This window comes from Ambystoma mexicanum, chromosome 11, assembly GCF_040938575.1.
Source record: "Ambystoma mexicanum isolate Mex_15411 chromosome 11, UKY_AmexF1_1, whole genome shotgun sequence".
NCBI lineage: Eukaryota > Metazoa > Chordata > Amphibia > Caudata > Ambystomatidae > Ambystoma > Ambystoma mexicanum.
The window spans coordinates 1,005,619,101-1,005,638,255 of record NC_090934.1 but is presented as its reverse complement, the minus strand read 5'-3'; the positions used below and the strand labels follow the sequence as shown (position 1 = coordinate 1,005,638,255).

Below are 19,155 nucleotides of genomic sequence, written 5' to 3'. Positions count from 1 at the left end.
TTTGTTGGTCCTTCTTCTGCCATCATTGGTTGGGGAGGTCCTTTTTAGGGGCGTTTCCCTAAAATCCTACTGATAGTAAGACTTAAGTAAGCTATCCCGGTGGTTTGTAGATCTATCATTCTGTACTAACTCAGGGCCTTGGTAAAGTGGCAGAGCATTCAGGCTTATCTTAAGGAGAAGATGTGAGCTGTAGGTAAGTAAAATGGACCTTAGCTAGACATGCACATCAAAGAAACTCTTACACTTAAAATGTATATAAAATTATATATTTATCATATATACACCAGAATCACTTTAAATACTTTAGACGTTTACACTAGAACACTTCGGAATACTTGAGAATACACTTCAAAGGGCACTTTGACTTTTGTTTCTGTTCGCGTTTACATTTATAGCAACGTTAGAAAGGGAAAAGACAATGTTATCGTATTATCGGTTATTACGCGCACCTGAACGGTTCATACAGTAGCACATTTACTCTGCAAACACACATAGTAAAGTCACTTAAAGGGAGGATAATGGTTAGTTACTGTAACATTAGCCTGGTTCATGGTTCTAGAGAGGGTTTCTTCGCACAGCAAGTCTTTTAAGTCCAAAGACGCAACCCTAGCTAAAGGCAGTTCGGAAAGGGCTCAAAGTCTTGACAAGCAGGAGAATACGAAGAGTTCCTGAGGATTTCTTCCAGTCTCTAGTGTTATAGAAGCAGCAAGTTAACAACTAACAAGGGAGACATTTTAAAGGACTCCATGAAGGGATGCAAGCAGCAGCTTGGGTAAGAGGGGGTGACCCTGGACACCTTTAGGTGCACTCCAATGCTGGCTTCTTGGAATCAGGTAAGCAATACCTTTTCTCCACGGTACCTTAGGTTAGAAGATGATGTTTGCGCTGGATGCTCCGCTAAGTTGCAGCTCTGGATCCGACCCCCGGATTCCTTCGTCTGATGACTAAAGGCAGGACAATGGACGGGATCTCTCAGATGCAGTCTCAAAGGAAGGATATGTGGCAGGACTTTCAGCAACTTCTTGGTTCACGCTGCGGTTTTGGCGACTTTTCTGCAGCACCAGCAAAGGACACGGATTGCCTGCTCTATCTTCTTCTCTTCCTGCAATCCCACACTCTGGTTAGGGTGTCTGGGCAAGTTGGATCGGATCTCTGGAGGATCCTTATGGGTTCAGCAAATATTTGGATGGATTCAGCCTTTCCACAACGATGCACTCGAAATGGGCAGCAGGTCTCCTGGTATTGGGGTTCTGCAGCTCTGGAAACACCTAGGACCTCGGAAGATGGCTCAATTCAAAGTTCGTCTTGGGACTGGTTGTTCCCACCAGCCAAAGGGAAGGAGTCGTCCTCTTCGGAGCTCCTCTGTCGCACAGAAAACTGGGTCAGGACAGTAGTGGTCGCTTCAGTGTTGCAAAGGGTCTGCAGGCATCTTTGGTCGTCTTCTTCTTAGGTTACTTCATCTTCCAGTGGTCGACTTGCTTTTCACTCCAGAATCCTCACCTTTTATGCAGTTCCAACACACACTCCTTTGCAATCTCTCTCAGTATTTTACAGAAAGGAGTGTTTGGCGGTCCAATTGGGACAGCCAGATCCCCTGTGTGAGCTGGTCCTACACTCTGGCAGACAAAGGACATGGGGGTGGAAAACTCCTCCCCCACTTCCTGTTTGCCCAGACACTCTGGTGCATAGGCGGGGATACCCAAAGGTTCCCACCAAAGGCAAAACACACACACTGACCTCCCCCTCCCAGAATGGTAGAAGAAGGGCTAAGACAGAACAACCACGCTAGTAATGGCGAAAAAAGAAGGAAGCCCCCAAGTTCGTACTTGGGTGCCCCTAGGCTATGGTCAGAGCCTGCAGTATAGAAACAACACAATAGTTGGTAGAACACATCCACTGCCACCAGCCGTAACTAGGAGATTGTCTATGTGACTAAAAAGTCACAGGAGCAGAGAGAAGGGGGCTACTGGGTATCCCTTTGGCACTCCACTGAAGGTGGTGTGTGCCAAACTCTCAGACTATAGAGTTTTGGGAAAGATACTAAGTATCTCTCTATCCTTAAGAACGGTAGTTAATTGAGGATATAGAAAAAGGAATCTTAAAGGAGGACCCTAAGGGTCCCCAGCAACACTGGCCTTAAGGAGCTGTGTGCTGCAATAGTAAAAACACAGATGCCTTTAAGAGCTATGGAGCAGACCGACTCCATAGAAAAGGTAGAATACAAAGAAAAGGGTTCCAAAAGACAAAGCCCATAAGAATGAATGATTGGAAATTACTGGACCTCCAGAAGCAAGATTCCACTCCTCAAAGTCCCCTCACCAGAGTGCAGGACAGTGCCTGCGAAGCAAATCGATCGGACGAGAACTATTCTTCCCTGGTATCTCTGAAAAGGCGTCAAAACCACAGATCCGTGTTGGAGCATGAAGAATCCTTTGCTGGGAGTCCCCTCTCTCAACTGCTGCTGTGAAATTCCATACAGCGTCCCTCCTTTCATCATCACGACCAAGGAACAGGAGACCGGGTCTACATCTGCTACCGTGTGACGGTATCCAGCTTCATCGCTCCTCTGTTACTATGGGACGCAAGGTAATACTTACCTAGAGTCATTCTGTCGCTCCTGTGTGGTTAGGGGAGTAATTCGTGAAGTTGGGAGTACTGTTACTTAACTGATCCAGAAGATTTCATCAGGAACTCTTGACTTTTCTATATCTTGTGCCTGCCTTTTTGGACCTCCAATCTGACCCCGAAAGAGACTCAGAACTAAATACGGAAGGACTCCCAAAGCCCAAGCTCTGTGAAAACATTGCTAACTAACCTTGTGTAGGGGTTGTTTGTATCATAAGGATCTGAAACAAAGTGTTAGAGTTATTAACTTTGAATTGTGTCACTATTCTAAAAGGTAACAAACAAGTATTGTACTCGCTTAGTTCCGAAGGGGTAGTGTAACTGTATTATTCCTGAAACAGAACAAGCTACAAGTGTTGCCAAGTACTTACTTGCTATTCATCATCATCATAACTTTATTCAGCCATCAAAGTGCATCCTAACACAGCAGTATACTTAATAACCATGATCATAATTCAACACATCAAGAATAGAAAAAATGTAAAAGAAAAATCAGCAATGTTCAAAATGGGCCCAGTCACATTAGTCCCCGATTGGCATTGACCCAGTGGTATCAGGTTCGCGCCAGTTAGGGTGTATTGGATGCTGCAGTTCCAGATATGTCACCAGATCCTGGGTGAGGTTACGGACTGATTGAAATCTCACTCCTACCTGTCCAACCGACCCACCCACTTCTTTCCAGGACCCCCTTAGCCAGTCTCCAGTCCCAGAAATCCAGCTTAATTGTGTCATAGGGATTCTTGCTCTTACTAGGAACTATGCAACACCCCGCCATAGCTTCCCTAGAGACAAAGACACAACCTCTGATGGTCCGCAACCAGTGTAGACATTTATTTAATAGGGCATCCCTCTGTTCTGACTTGTATGCTGCTATTTGGGTACCCCATGCAAATAAACTATGGCACATCTATGCCCCCTTGGTCAGGGTGCTCCAGCATGCTCCATCTATGTTGAGCGTTATGTGCTCTAGTTTCCTCCCTGCTGGAGCATTGTGTGCCTACAGTACTTGGTGACTGGTCCACCAATAAAGAGGGCTTTGCCTTGGATTCGGGCACCCTGCTGATCTCCCTGAGCTTGGTGTTAGATTCAAAGGGGGAATTGGTGGGGTAAAAACTCACAGGTGCCAATTTATGGTGGACAACATTCTCTTCAGGGGTTTCTGAACATGAATAATCCTGTTCATTATGGCGTTCTGGGGGGTTGGATTATTGGACCCCTTATCAGCGATTGGGGTGGGCAAGGACACATCCTGTGGCCTCCCTCCTCCCCTTCACTCCCCTGAGCCTCTATCAATACTAGGAGCAATGTTCTGATGTCTGGCAGCTCCACAAGCACTTGATTACACCTGCAGCTCCTAGCTGTGTGGGCATCCTCAGCAGGTAACTCAGTGTTCATGTCAATACCCTCATTGGTTGCGTGTCTTGGGGGGCTTGGGAGCCCAAAGTGGGGTTAAGCGGAGAAACTAACTAGCACAAGTTCGTGGACAACAGTTGCTCACTCCAGACGCTACAGGAGGAGCTAGAAGGGGGTTTATCTCCAGCTGCATCATTGGTCAATGTATCCACAAGGTCCAGAGAAGAAGGGCCGGGGGTGGACAAAGTGAGGTCAGTGAGAGAGCCAGTGGTGGATGCTAGATCAGAAGCCAGACTGGAGGTCACATGTGTAAGACTTGGCAACGGGGTATAGCTAGCAGTGACCGCTGGAGTGACAGCCTCCCTCTCTGGTAATAACAGCTTTGCCGCTCCAAGATACGTTATGTCAGAAGGCAGCCTCTGTATAGACACGGTGGGGGCCAGCGTGGTTTCGGAAGTGCCACAGTGCAGGAAGGTGTCGGCTAACATTGGAATGGAAAAATCATTCGTAACAGTAAATCCTTTGGCTTTATCATTAGCAAAGTGATTAACGGTGTCCATATGCGTGGAATTCCTTCCGATGGTAAACATACTTCCATCAGTGACTAGATCTCCCTGGTTCTTGTGTGTGTGTCCTACTCCAAGACGCATGTCAAGCAGACTACCCAAGTTACTGTACATCCTACCCTGGTTACAATCATCTGGTGCTATTGGTGCCTCCCAGGGCATCTTGGCTGTCCTCCAGGAATTGGCAAACCTCTTTTGTCAGCAAGATGGCCTCCCCACAGAATCAATTTGCTTGTTAGCAGGTAACCCAGTTGTCTCCCCAGAAACAAAGTCAGTGATTGCGGCCATGGACAACCCCCCTCCCCTGTGCCCGTTGCTTCCTCAAAACCAGCATCTTACGTGGGACTAATGAGCTGGTTTATCTTGTGCATCTTGTGCGGCCAGTTCAGGGCAGAAAAGGAGCGTGGGAAGTTGGAGCTTTGTCTTGCCAAGTTGTGGGGATACGCCTCGGCGCCAGCATGGTGTGTTGGGTGCACCGGTGATCGTGGGCCCTGAGAACCGAGGCAGCGGGTCGGCCCCTTTGCTCTCGGCTGTCATAAGCAGCGAGAGCGAGGGAACGCGAGCCGCTGCTCGGAAACGTGGCGCATCGCAGCTGCACTCACCTGACGGGAGGCCCGACCCCGAAGGAGGGGGGACGAGGGCGCAGGCACTCCATGGCGGCGTGGAGTGGGGCCGACCGGCCCTTCAGCGTGGCGTGCCCCGCGGCGGCCCTGGAGCGGGTTGCGGCTGGAAGGCACTCAGAGCCCGCCCATACCCAACGCAGTCGCGGTTGCGATCACATGATCGCCTCCGGCGTTTTCCAGGTCTCGGGAAGCAGGAGATGGTACACGCTAGCACGGCCGCCTTTAAGGGAGGCGGGACAACCCCTCAGCAGCCAATAAGGTGTAAGCCAGACAAGGCTGATGCTGATTGGTGGGGACTTGAACCTAGGGAAGCCTTTAAAAGCGCGCCAAATGAAACTGACGAAGTTCTCTCATTTTCCAGGAAAGAGAAGAGGACGAGGAACGAAGATCGGAGTGGTGGGCCTATCCGGACACCACGAGATAGGACAAAGTTGGGGACTGCTTCAATCTACATTGGAAGGGCCAAACACTGGTGAAGGAAACCAGAGGACTATATTCTTTGTTTTGTTAAGGACCCTTTACCCATTAGAATAAATATTGTTTCAGCATCCGCCTGTCTCCTGAAGTCTCCTTATCACACAAGTACAGAGTCTTATAAAGTAATTTGGGTGGACTTTAGAAAAAAATCTCTAACACACTACACTTGCTCTTTCCTTCACTACTCTCTACTTGGCTGGCCTTATGGAGCCAATGCTAGTTGCACCGTTATGAGGGGAATTCTGACATGAAATTGTATCCCCCTTGTTACTCCTACCCCGAAGGGCAGAATGGGTCAACTCCCATGACACTACTTCATTCTCTCAGATTGAAGTACCACATATGACATGAGGGAGCTACTGAGTATGCGTGCCAACACTACTTTACACTAAGGGCACTGTGCTGTCCCTAGATATAGGACTAACACAAATACTGAACAGAGTTTCTTAAGAACTGCCTTTGGAGTGTGTTCTCATGTGCCGTTGAGATCTTGCATTACCAGTACCAGGTCTTTACATCTTTCTACTCACGAAATTTTGGCTTCTGACCTTGGAATGGACAAACCACAGCACCGGTCACACAACAAACAATCTGACAATTCTTTAAAACACTCGCACCAAAATAAAACACATAAGGAAAGGCAATGTTCTGGCACCGAGCCTTCCTTCAGTATGGATAACAATCAAAACTTTCATCACCTATTGATCTGTAGCATGATTGCCCCAGAGACCCTTTAGATTCTGGTTGGTAGTTGTTGCATCCCTTTTTCTTTTATTCTCCTGCTTCACTTTGAATACACTGTATCATCCCCTTTTTTGTTGCTATGCTGTTCCAGGCAGGCCCTTAAATTGTTAGACTGCACCTGCACTCTCCCATCACCTGTTAGCTTGTAGTTGTGCTGTCTTTATTCCTGCAGATCTGCAGCTTCACTTTCCTAGGGCCTTTTCATCAGTCTGTAACTGTACTTTTTGGTTTATGGCGACACCTTACTTGTTGGTCTGTAGCAGCCGACAAACAGCATGAGTGCTTCATAGAAACAATACATGAAATGAAAGTATCTGCACTTTCTTTCACGTGCCTGTCTGTAGATACAGAATCCCTTTACATGTAGATCTGTAGCTGCACTGTCTTTTTACTTGCCTGTCTGTATGTGAACAATCCCTCTATATGTAGAGTTGTAGCTGCACTGTCTTTTTACTTGCCTGTCTGTATGTGAACTATCCCTCCACATGTAGATTTGCAGCTGCACTGTCTTGCCTCCATTCAGTTTGTGGTTGTCTTGTCCATTTGCTATTTACGCTACTTGATGCGACTTCTTATGTTGCGAGTCATTTACCCTGTGGTTCTCTTTGCAGATTTGGGGTGGATTTTCCCAGCCGCACTGGCTAATGCCCAGATACTGATTCCCAGCGATAAGGCAGGTCTGAGCAGCATGCTGTTGGAAGGGCATACACTCTTGGCACTGGCCAGTGCTATGTACACTCCCGGAGGCATCGATCAGGTAACTGGCTCATCGGGCTTTCCATTCTCAGCACCTGCCTACATCTATACAAAGTTCAGAGCTGCACTTCCAGTGTCAACTTTACTCTAAAACTTCACTATCAGTGTTAATTCTCTTACAACTACTGCTACTCTCATACTTCTGCATCACAATATTGCCAGTTTAACTCTGCCCCAGACCAGCAATGCCATTGTTATTTTCCTATGTAGTACTACTGTAGTTTAACAGTTGTGCAGAGCTGCATTGTTTGTCACTCTCACATGTTCAACATGCCAACTTTTCCCTCCTGCAAAGACACACTACAATGATCACACTCTTTAATTGAGCTGCACTGCTTTTTCAGTTCCTGTAATACCTTAAGTCTCAACTAGTACATCTGGCGCAAGGGCCTGTGTATTTGTGACTGTCCTTGCCTTTTGTACTCACCCTTTCCTCTGATAAGTCCTCATCTGAGGCATGAAGAATGTTTTTGCCCCCTGAGAGATCATGTTGCTTTGTGTAAATCTCCTTGTATAATTGTGTGTTTGGACTCACTGGTTTGTTAGTCTACTTGTATTATTTCAGGGGGTGAGGTTAGGTACAACTGCTGTTTCCTCCAGGGTGTCTCTACTGGGAAGCCCTGCACAAAGCCAGTACAGAGTCTACCGGACAGACTTTTTTCCTGCACTCAAGTGAATGGCGGGTGGATGTGGCTATATATAGGTATGGCTACATCCGGCCTATAGTTGATATATCCAGATATGTTCTGCTCGTGATTGGTGTCTTCAATGCTAGCCTGAATCTACACCTGAGAAAATGCCCAAGAAAATGCCCATGAAAATTGAACGGGGTTGCCCCAATGATCTGTTGGTGATATGTTTCAATTAATACCACCCTGTGATTGTGGCCACGGTTTCCTCCCTAGCAACACTGCCCCTTAAAAGAGGGGGGCCTGCCCTGTACATTCATAACACATGAGTGACAAGTTTCAAAGCATTGAGGAATATGCCAAACTGAAAAGACGGATTGCGGGGCTTGAACCTGCCAAGATCCTTCCTAATGGCGAAGCCCTGCCTTGCCACCTGTTACCTCAGTGAGACCAAGACCTGGTGCTCTATCTCTTTAACCCAAGAAGACCAGCCAAGTCCTAAACCTTTGAGAAACTCTGCCGCTACAAAATGTTGCTGCCCTGACCGTGCACAACTGCATGGACCTGACACATAGGCGAGAGTATCGGATACTGAGTCTCAGACCTGAGACTGTTAAAACCCAGAAGAAATTCAAAGTAAACATCAGTGCATGGAGGAGTATGCCTTCCTCCTGAACTCTTCTGATGGATATTGTACTTTCTGACGCTGATGCTGAAACTCAATCAAAATGGACATCTGTACTGCATCCCCCTCAGCACACCATCCCTGTGGCATACCAGTTTGTCCTGTGGTTAAGGGTATTCTTCAGCTTCGCCAGAGCCGAAGCTGGTTTACAGAAACACAGGAACCACTGCTCTTGACCTTCCACCTCTCAAGAATCTGAGGGTTGATTGGTCAATTGTTGGTCAGTGTGGCAAGCCAGAAGAAGGACGCAGACCCTCTGAGGACATGTTTCACAACATTCTATTAAAGTAAATGTAGAAGGCCTAACTTTCCCTATCACTAGGGGTGGTCCCTTCCTATGTTACTAACAAAGGTGCTCGTCAGTCATGCGTGAATGTCCAAATTTATAAGTCCACAGTCCAAAACTAACCCAACTGACCCTACCACTATGAAAACTAATTTACATCAGGAGAATTACTCCCTTCTCCTGAGGATACTTCTGGTATCAGTCTGTTGTATTCTTGATTAATACACAATCCTAATATAGTCTTTTGTGATCTTGTAGATTAGTCTCTGTAATTCTTCAAATGGACTATTGACTTTTCCCTCTTTTTATTTTTATTGTTTGTATTTTTTATATAGCGCCAAAGCCCACAGGAATCGGGGCACAGTCCACAAAAACACGCAGACAAGATCACTAGGGCCAGACAGGACATAAACTGTTAAAAGGCTGTGGGCAGATAGGCTAGGGGGGAGGGTTATTTAAACAGCCAGGTTTTCAGTTGCTTCCTAAATGCTAAGTGACATTTCTCTAGGTGCAACATCAGATGGAGTGTGTTCCATGCTTGAGGCCTCAGGGCGTCGAAAGATCGCCCGCATCCTCTTGCTTTTTTTACACGTGGTACTTCCAGTAGTCCTTGGGTACCTGATTGTATGTGCCTGGAAGGATGGGGATATGCGTTTCTTAGGATAACTGGGAGCTTTTCCATGTTATGCATTGGTGAGCAACGGAGAGAGCCATAAAACTTGCTCTGGCTGACACTGGTAGCCAGTGCAGTCTCCTACTTGCTCCAGAAATAGGCTCCCTCTTAGGAAAATCAAAATGATCTGCAGTGCTTCATTTTGAATAATCTGTAGCTCTTGTTTGGGAATCCCTTTTGGGGATCTTTTATAAGATCCTCTCTCTTGGTTGCTGGTTTCAGCGTATTCTCTGAAGGTACTATTTTTGTGGTAGGCCTTCCCTCCTGGGTAATTGTCATTCAACCTGTTCTGCTCTATTTGCATTTGTACATGATTCAATTGGATAGTTACTCTGAACTCTGGCTTATGATGTTCACTCTCTTCATTACTATATTCTTCTTGTACATTTGTTTCCTTCCCTTGTTCCCAGGGTATTGTTATCCACTGTTCTTTTCTCTTAACATGCAGACATTTAGGTATCCTTTCTTTCACAAGACATTGCTTTTGCACATGATTCAATTGAACAGTTCCTCTGAACTCTGGCTCATAATGTTCACTCTCTTTATCATTATATTCTTCTTGTACAGGATGTCTTGTTTCCCTTCCCCTTTTTCCAGTGTATTATCTGCTGTTCTTTTCTCTCAACATGCAGACTTTTTGGAATGTTTTCTTTAGTGTCACAACTGTTTAAGTTCATCAGCTTTAGACTTGACTTTGCTTCATGATTTCTACTGAGACAAGTTATGAGCATGGTATAATGATTCCATCTGGGCCTCCCGTTATTCCCGTTTTCCCCATTACCTTCGACTTGAAAGGAGAACCTCTTTGAGAGCCTTGCACTTTGGGGACCTTCTCCCTCATCTCATGCCATCGTCTGGTTGTATTCGCTGGAATTCTTTCTGCTAGCGGTGTCTCAGTGTCCCGGTCAGTTAAAGGTCACCCTGCTGCTCTACAGCAATGGTGGTATCCGTGATGGTTTGCGGACCACCTGTCCACCAAAGATCCTTTGTGCTATCACCACCACCTTCCTCCAGGCTCCTGCCCTTTTGGTTTCTCATGCTGGGGATTCGCTGTATCACTGGCGCTTCCCTCTCAAGTATCATGCAAGTTTGACTCTCACAGGCCTCATGCCTTATGCTTTCTCCGCCTTCTCCAGGTCTTTTGCAGCTCGGGCCTTCCTTTGCCTGTGTATGCCCTCCTCTCTCACTTCAGGTGTTACACAGCCTGGGGGCTTCCCTTCACTGCACATGCGTTCTTCTCTCTCATCAGGTGTTACTGTCACGGTTCCAGGATGCTGGAGGTTATGGAACCGCTGGAAAAGCAGACTCCATTGAATGTGCCATCACGTTGAGCCGTGTCGGTCTATTCTTTTTACAACATGGCCACCGCCGGGAAACCTTTAATTCAGTGCATTCCCCGGCGGTCTGCGTGTTGCAACTTGTTAGGTGTTTTTGCTAAGCTTTGTTGCTCTCGCTCATTTTGTGTTTTCCTCTTGGCAGTGATCTGCCCCATTGCTTTCCCTTCCTGTCTTTTTGACCCACTCGCTTCTGTTTCCGCCTTCCTCTCCTCTTGCTCTGGCTCCCTTGCCTGCTGTCACCCAAGCTATCCACCCTTCTGGCTCGTTGTCTCTCGCTGCGTCTCTCAGCCGCCATCCAATATCTGATTCTGCTTCCTTTTTCTTTGCTAGCGCTTACCTGCGCTTATTGCTGTGTTGTTCTCCTTCGTACCCGGATTTACTCCTTTTGGTCCGGTGCCGCCGCAGCTCGTCTTTTGGCAGCTTGCTGAACTTCCATTGGATCACTTACAGGCGGTTTTGCCTTGTTCCTTACCTGACTCTTATCTTTCCACTTCTTCTTATTTTGACCGGAGCCTTTTGTTCCTTGTTATCTTCTCATTGTAGTTCTATTTTGTATACACTCATTACTCCACTGGTATTCAGACACACGAGATCTTATTAGTACGACCAGGCCCCCTCCCTGAAAATTGAAGACTATCTCTCACTAGGGTTTTTTTTATGCCTAACTGCTTTTTCCCCTCTGAATTGGCTGCTCTGGGAACGGAGCCCGTGTCCTGCCTTTTAGGCATTCAAAGTGGCTTCCTTTCATGGCAGACCCTATCTCCTAAAAAAAAGAGAGATACCAGTTCAGAGAAAGAAGAAGGAACCTACACCAGATCCCAGCACATCAGTTGAGGAGGAGGAGGAGGGGGATTTCCTAACTGAATCTACCACTTCAGAAGAAGGGGAATTCGACCATAGTGACAGTTTGCAACGCCCGGAACCAATTATGGCCACAGCCGAACAAGTCCAAGAGCTGGTGGCTGCAGTCCAAGGCCTCAATCTTGAGGTACAGCACCTAAAAACCGAAAATGCGGTTTTGCGACAGCTAATTGCTGCCCGAGATCAACACTCGACCGATTTGCCTCCCATGGCTTTGGTCTCAGGCAAGTTGGACGGCTCACCGAAGAAAGTGAAGGAATTCATTGAGGCCTGTGGGGTGCACTTCACCTTCAGGTCGGGAACATTCTCTACTGACCATGCTAAAGTAGGGTTCATGATAACCCACATGACAGGAAACGCCCTAGCTTGGGCTACCCCTTTGGTGACTCAGGCTAATCAAGTCCTATAACACTACGGGGCCTTTGAGAACCTTCTGCGTCTAACCTTCCATTCGAGATCTTTCGTCGCTTGTGAGGACCTGCTAGACATCCGTCAAAGAACCGTGGACCAGCTAACCTACATTAACACATTCAAACAGTTAGCAGCCGATGCCGGCTGGCCAGAACAAGCTCAGTACTTGATATTCCGCGGAGGTCTTAAAGAAGAATTGAAGGATGAGTTGGCTCGCACCCCACAACCTCCTACTTTGTCAGAACTCCTTTCAGCAGTCCTCAGTTCCGTCTATCCGAAAGGAGATCCGAAAGATGGAAGAACCGAACTCTCCCACTGTACTCAGAACCCCGTGATGCTCCTGCTTCACGTCCACCCAAAGACAAGGAGGAACCCATGCTAATCGGAACTGCCAGAGCCCCTCTCACCCCAGAGGAGCGGCAGAGGAGAAGAGAGGGCAATCTTTGCATGTATTGCGGATCCAGATCTCACTTGCTAAGAGATTGCCCTGAAGTTCCTCCCAGAAGGTCGGGAAATGAGCATCCTCAGTAGTAACAGGGACAACTACTGAGGTCTCAGTCCATGTCCGTACACCACTTTGTCTGTCTCCACCCCGTCCTGCTCAGAGGACACTCGTTTTATGATCATTTTCGTTCAGCTGCAGGTACAAGACAGAAAGATTGAAACCCTGGCTTTACTGGACTGTGATGCAGCCGGAAATTTTGTGGACATTATCTGGGCCGAGAAAGAAGGTCTAAGGCATATTGAAAAGAAAGAAGAACAAAAGGTGGAATGGGTCGATGTAGAACCATTAAGCTCAGGTCTCATTACTCATTCCACGCAGGAACTGACGGTGACTTTCATGCAGCATACTGAGAAGTTAACATTGGACATTATCCGGGCCGCCCATTTCCCAATTATATTTGGCATTTCTTGGCTGCGACGACACAACCCCACTATAGACTGGTCAGAGAACCTTCTTAGTTTTCATTCGCCGTTCTGCAGAAGAAACTGCCTTACGGGAATCGGCATCGAAACAGTCAAGACGATAGCCAGTACTGAACCTTGTTCCATCCATTGTCTGCCCGGGTACCCAAAGGAATTTCAGGAAGTTTTCACCAAATCTATCCCAATGGAATTACCACTGCACACACCCGAGGATTGTGCCATAGACCTGAGTCCTGGTGCTTTGGTCCCTTTTGGAAGGATGTACTCCTTGTCTGTCACAGAAAAACAAATGTTACGAGACTGTCTGGATGCTAACCTCATCAACGGTTTGATCCGACCATCACGGTCTCCAGCGGGAGCCTCACTCTTCTTTATCCCCAAGAAGGATACCAAGGAACTGAGACCCTGTATCGATTTTTGAGGCCTCAACAAGATTACCATCTGAGATTGGTACCCCATGCCGTTGATATCCGACATAATGAAGGCGGTACAGGGAGCAACGATCTTCACTAAGCTTGACCTAAGGAGTGCCTAACGTCTCCTCTGCCTAAGATCTGGAGACGAGTGGAAGACAGCGTTTCGTACCCCATTTGGCCATTATGAATACGAAGTAATGCCGTTTGGGCTGGTTAATGCGCCTTCAGTCTTTCAAAGGTTTATGGACAGGCTCTTCTCCGACCTACTCTGCCATACAACTATTGTGTACTTGGATGACATTTTGGTATTCTCACAAAACAAAGAGGAGCATCCAGGCCATGTCAAAGAAGTCATACACAGACTCCAAGTTAACCTTCTGCTCGTTAAACCTGAGAAATGTGTGTTCTCCACCTCTATGATACCTTACCTGGGTTTCATTCTGTCGGATCAAGGCGTCACTATGTACCCACACAAGGTGTCGGCCATTATGGACTGGCCGTCTCCCACCATCGTAAGAGAGGTACAACAGTTTCTAGGTCTGGCAAACTTCTACCAGAAATTCATCCCAGAGTTCTTCCGCATAGTTCTTCCTATCACATCTCTACTCAAGAAAGCCTCAGCTCAGTTTCAATGGAACCAGGCAGCGGAAGACAGTTTCATCCTACTCAAGCAACGGTTTTGTTCTGCACCCAGTTTGTGACAACCAGACCAAGGGAAGCCAATTATCCTGGAAACTGATGCGTCCTCTGCCGCCATTGGGGCGACTCTCCTTCAACTTCACGAAAGCAAAGAACACACCATATCGTACCTTTCCAAGACCCTCAATGCCAGCCAAAGAAACTATTCTGTCATTGAGAAGGAACTACTAGCGATCAAGAGTGCTTGTGAAGAGTGGCGACATCTTTTGAAGGGCGGAGAGCAACCATTCCTGATCCATATGGACCATAAGAACCTCCAGGTCCTCCAGCAAATGGAATGTTAAAACACGTGTCAAGCAAGGTGGGCACATTTCTTCTCCCAGTACAAATTCGCCATCACGTACCTTCCAGGCACCCAAAACATATTGGCTGATGCACTCTCACGCAAGACTAGTCAAGGCCTAGAATACATCAAAGAACCTATGTTTCCTAACATGAGGATCATATCCACAGTATCTTCCTTTTTGCAGCAAGTTAAGGAGGTCACTCCGGCTGAGGTAGAATGGAGGTGGACTCTCCATGGTTGGAGGAAAAGGAGGGACTTTGGTTATATAAGAAGAGGCTGTATTTACCTTCTGATGAGCTTCGTAGATCAGCCTTCCAGTGGTGTCATGATTCTTTAGCCGCAGGCCATAGAGGCCAAGTTGGGACATTAGAACTGCTTAAGAGAACGTTTTACTGGCCCAAGATGGCTCAAGACACGGAAAGCTACATCAGGACATGCCCGGTATGCATCTGCAGCAAAAACCAAACACTAACACCTCTAGGCCTCTTGGAACAGAGTTCCATACCTCTGGGCCCTTGGACCCACATCTCCATAGACTATGTAATAGAACTTCCTCTTTCACAAGGCTGCTCCTGCATAATGGTAAACGTTGACTCCTTCACTAAATTGGCACACTTCTCACCGCTACCAGGGCTTCCTTCCGAGATGGCAGATGTTTTTCTTAGGGACATATTCCGTCTTCACGGACTGCCCCAGAGGGTTGTATCTGAATGGGGAAGTCAATATACTTCCCGTTTTTGGAAGGCCCTATGTGGTCGTTTGGGTGTTGAACGGGCCTTGTCATCAGGGTTTCACCCTCAGACTAATGGCCAAACTGAACGACTGAATGGTACTATGGAACAATACTTTCGCTTCTACATAAACAAACAACAAGACAATTTGGTCTCTTTGTTACCCACAGCTAAGTTTGCATACAATAACGCTGTACATTCCGCCCTGGGTATGAGTCCTTTTTTTGCCACATTCGGTTTCCATCGTAGATCAGTGGTTCCCTTGTTACCACCAACCTACCAACCCTTGAAGACATCCTTCCTCGAATCTCGGTGGCTCACTCCTTAGGTAGTCAAAACTTACAGGAAGCTAGAGAATGTTACAAGGCACAAACAGAAAAACACAGACGCAAGACGCTGGATTGGACTGTGAGGTCGAGGGTGTGGTTATCCACCAAATTCCTTCCCCGGTGGGTCCATCCAACCAAGCTCTCGCCTAAATTTATTGGACCTTTTGAGATTCTCTCTCAAGTCAACCCTGTGGCGTTCCGCTTGCGTCTACCCAGTGGACTCAGTCGCATCCACCCTGTTTTTCGCTCCTCTTTGCTACAAACTTATGAACCTGATACCACGACACGTCCAGTTCCCATTTTTAGATCTCAATTAGATACCACTCAGAAGGAATATGAGGTCAAAGGTGGAGGCTGGAGTATTTGGTCAAGTGGAAAGGCTATCCAGACTCTGAAAACTCCTGAGAACCTGTGTCCTTTGTTCATGCCCCCCTGTTAGTAGTACACAAATATCATAGGGCTCATCCTGGGAAGCCGGGAGGGGAGCGGCACAGGAGGGGGCATACTGTCACGGTTCCAGGAGGCCAAAGGTTAAGGAACTGCTGTAAAAGCAGACTCCATTCAATGTGCCATCACGTTCAGCCGCGTTGTTTCATGCGCGGTCTAGTCTTTTAACAACATAGCCGCCGTCACCGGGAAACCTTTAATTCAGTACGTTCACCGGCGGTTGGCGCGTTGCAACTTGTTAGGTGTTTTCGCTAAGCTTTGTTGCTCTTGCTCATTTTGTGTTTTCCTCTTGCAAGTGATCTGCCCCATTGCTTCCCTTTACTGTCTTTTTGCCCCAATCGCTTTTGTTTCCGCCTTCCTATCCTCTTGCTCTGACTCCCTTGCCTGCTGTCACCCGCGCTCTCCCCTCCACTGGCTTGTTGTCTCTCGCAGCGTCTCTCCGCTGCCATCCGATACCTGATACCACTTCATTTTTCTTTGCTACCGCTTACCTGCGCTTATTGCTGTGTTGTTCTCCGCGGTACCCGGATTTATTCCTTTCGGTCCGGTGCCACTGCAGCTTGTCTTTTGGCAGCTTGCTGAACTTCCATTGGATCGCTTACAGGCGGTTTTGCCTTGTTCCTTACCTGGCTCTTACTTTTCTACTTCTTCCTGTCTTCCTATTTTGACCGGAGCCTTTTGTTCCTTGTTCTCTTCTCATAGGAGTCCTATTTTGAATACACTCATTACTCCACTGGTATTCAGACGCACAAGATCTTATTCGTACGACCAGCCTCCCTCTCTGTAAATTGAAGTCTCTCTCACACTAGGTCTTTATGCCTATCTGCTTTTTGCCCTCTGAATCGGCTACTCTGGGACGGAGCCCCTGTCCTGCCTTTTAGGCAGTCGAGGTGGCTTCCTTTTGTGGCAGACCCTATCTCATAAAAAAAAGGAGAGATACCAGTTCGGAGAAAGAAGAAGGAACCTACACCAGAGCCCAGCACATCAGGTGAGGAGGGGAATTTCTTAACTGAATCTTCCACTTCAGAAGAAGGGGAATTCGACCATAGTGACAGTTACGAAGCTCGGCGCCTTCCCTTACTTGCGTAAGCATTCCTCTCTCTCCTCATTGAACACACGCTATTCAACGTACTCGTCCCAGTGGATTGGACATTTTGATTTAAAGGGACCCGTTTGTTTCCTTTATGATGATGACGTCTAGTGAGTGTTTCTCCGTCCCAGTCTTGGTGTTTAACAATCTCTGATATTGTAGACCATCCTATGTAGGCCATGTTGTGCACAGCTTTAGTGCGTACCTCACAGGAATGGGAGTCCCTGTACCCAAAAGGGGAGTATCTCCCAGTGAGGTCTGACTTACCTTGACCGCTAGGGAGGGTCTTACAGAGCGGGCTCACCTCCCTAGCCTCACGGGGTTGGGGTCCCCTTGTGGAGAAGGGACTTAATTCCCTTTATTCATCACATCAGACATTGCAAAAGATATGCAGCTGCAAGTTGCTACCACTCCTTGTATCTTCATAAAGACACCTTAGTGGTGCAATCAAGATCCTATCTTTATCATTGGCCTAATGTTTCATTTTGGGTCCTAAACCTATCATTGATGACCATGCAGCATCTGAAGCAGTATGTTAAACAACCTATCAGAAGCTCGTCCAGCCTACCTCCCCGCCCCACTTTTTACTATGAGAGACTATATCATGTTTTGTGACTACAGGTCCTGTGGTACACCAGGGGCATACTATTGAAAACGTTTCATCATGATACCCCTGCTTGATCTTGGATATTGCAAATAATCCTATTTAACTCCATTCCCATGGAGACCCCAATAGCTCCCTTGGGAAACTTCAGCCTTCTCAAAATCTCTCCCACCCATCAACATGAACTCGACTCCCTCCTCTGAGCACTCACTAGCTCTACTTTACAAAAACCCACTCACTCCAATGAAAATTGTCTTGGCCTTGCTTAACCCATCCAAAACAAAAATAATCTATGTTTGAGTAGATTTTCCTTCTTGAGTGACATTCTCTTCACCTGCGAGTCTCCCAGCCATTTTTGCTGGACATTTGGATTTGTGTCTGATTCTCCACTCTTTTACTATGACCCTGGGAAGCCTTTTGACCTATTTTTGGTATGTTGTTTTGGAGTCATGCTTTCCTCCATCTTTTCTGGCATCTACCTTTTACTAAAAAAGCACACAGCACTTTCTGTTCAGTGCTACTAGAAGCTCCTTGAGTTCTCACTGTAATGTTTCTTTATTTTCCTGGGTTAACAAACTGTTACCAAAGCAGGGGGATACTTGTTATCCTGCCTCTGTTATTTTGTGAGATCAGCACACCCCACCTTATGTAGAGTTCTGAGGGGAAACATTGTCTCCCTTTTGGCACTTCTCCAGTAACTTTTTGGTTACTGTGACAAGTCCCTCTTTTCAGGCTGATGGCAGTGTACCTTTCACATGACTTTTGGTGAACTTTTATCGCAGGCTGTCATCACGGCTGCGTAAGGGATCCTAGCGTGCAGGATCTGTGGTTCAGTGGACTAATGCATGTTAGAATCCTGGCAGGTCCACTCAGCTCTTCACCCTTCCGAGGTCGATAAAATGAGTACCATTAAGTCAGATAACAATAAACATCTGTTATCTGTCACTAGCGCCAAGATGCCGCTGTGGGGGTGAACGTGCGCTCTACCAATACACTGGTTATGTTAGGGTCACCACTGACCCAACATGGTGGCTGTATTACTCCTACGTCCGTCCCACGGGCGTCGATCACTAAAATCATCTTTCCCTTTAAATTTAGATGCGCATTGGGGTGCGGCCCTGGGAGCATGCGCTCCCCCGACTCTGCCCACCTGCACCACTCCTCAGTCCTCTTTTCCACGTCGACGGGTATGGACCGCTTTCACCAGCGCTTCTGGATTAGGCCTCCGGCTTAGTATTTCCATGCGCTCTTCCCCGGAAAAGTGTCTTTTTTTGTCTTCTTGGTTTCAATCAGATACTCTGTCCTCTGGTGCCACGCTCCTCCCCGGCACATGTCGACGTCAGCGGGCTTCAGCAGGTGTCCAGCCTGCACGGGGCTCTTCCCTACATCCGTCCCCCCCCATACTCTCTGCCTCTGCTGCCATGGCCGCGACCACAGCTGGGAGGGCTGTACCTCGTGCAACGCGCTTTCATCTCACACTCTTGAAGAACATGTTAGCTGGGTGGAGGGAGCTCTTCGGCAGGTCACCTCCAGAGGACTTGAAGGAATTCGTCAAGCACAAGTCCATGCCTAAGGTAGGGGTGCTGTTTTCATCCGCACC

At 47.3% G+C, this 19,155-nt stretch overlaps 1 protein-coding gene across 1 annotated transcript in view; it reads left to right on the top strand.

The window, feature by feature from the left end:
• SPG11 (SPG11 vesicle trafficking associated, spatacsin) overlaps positions 1 to 19,155 on the top strand; it is a 1,688,331-nt gene that overhangs the window by 666,654 nt on the left and 1,002,522 nt on the right. The window contains exon 19 of the mRNA XM_069624201.1: positions 7,000 to 7,145. Within this exon, the coding sequence (XP_069480302.1) occupies positions 7,000 to 7,145 (146 nt within the window). The remainder of the gene's footprint in view (positions 1 to 6,999; positions 7,146 to 19,155) is intronic.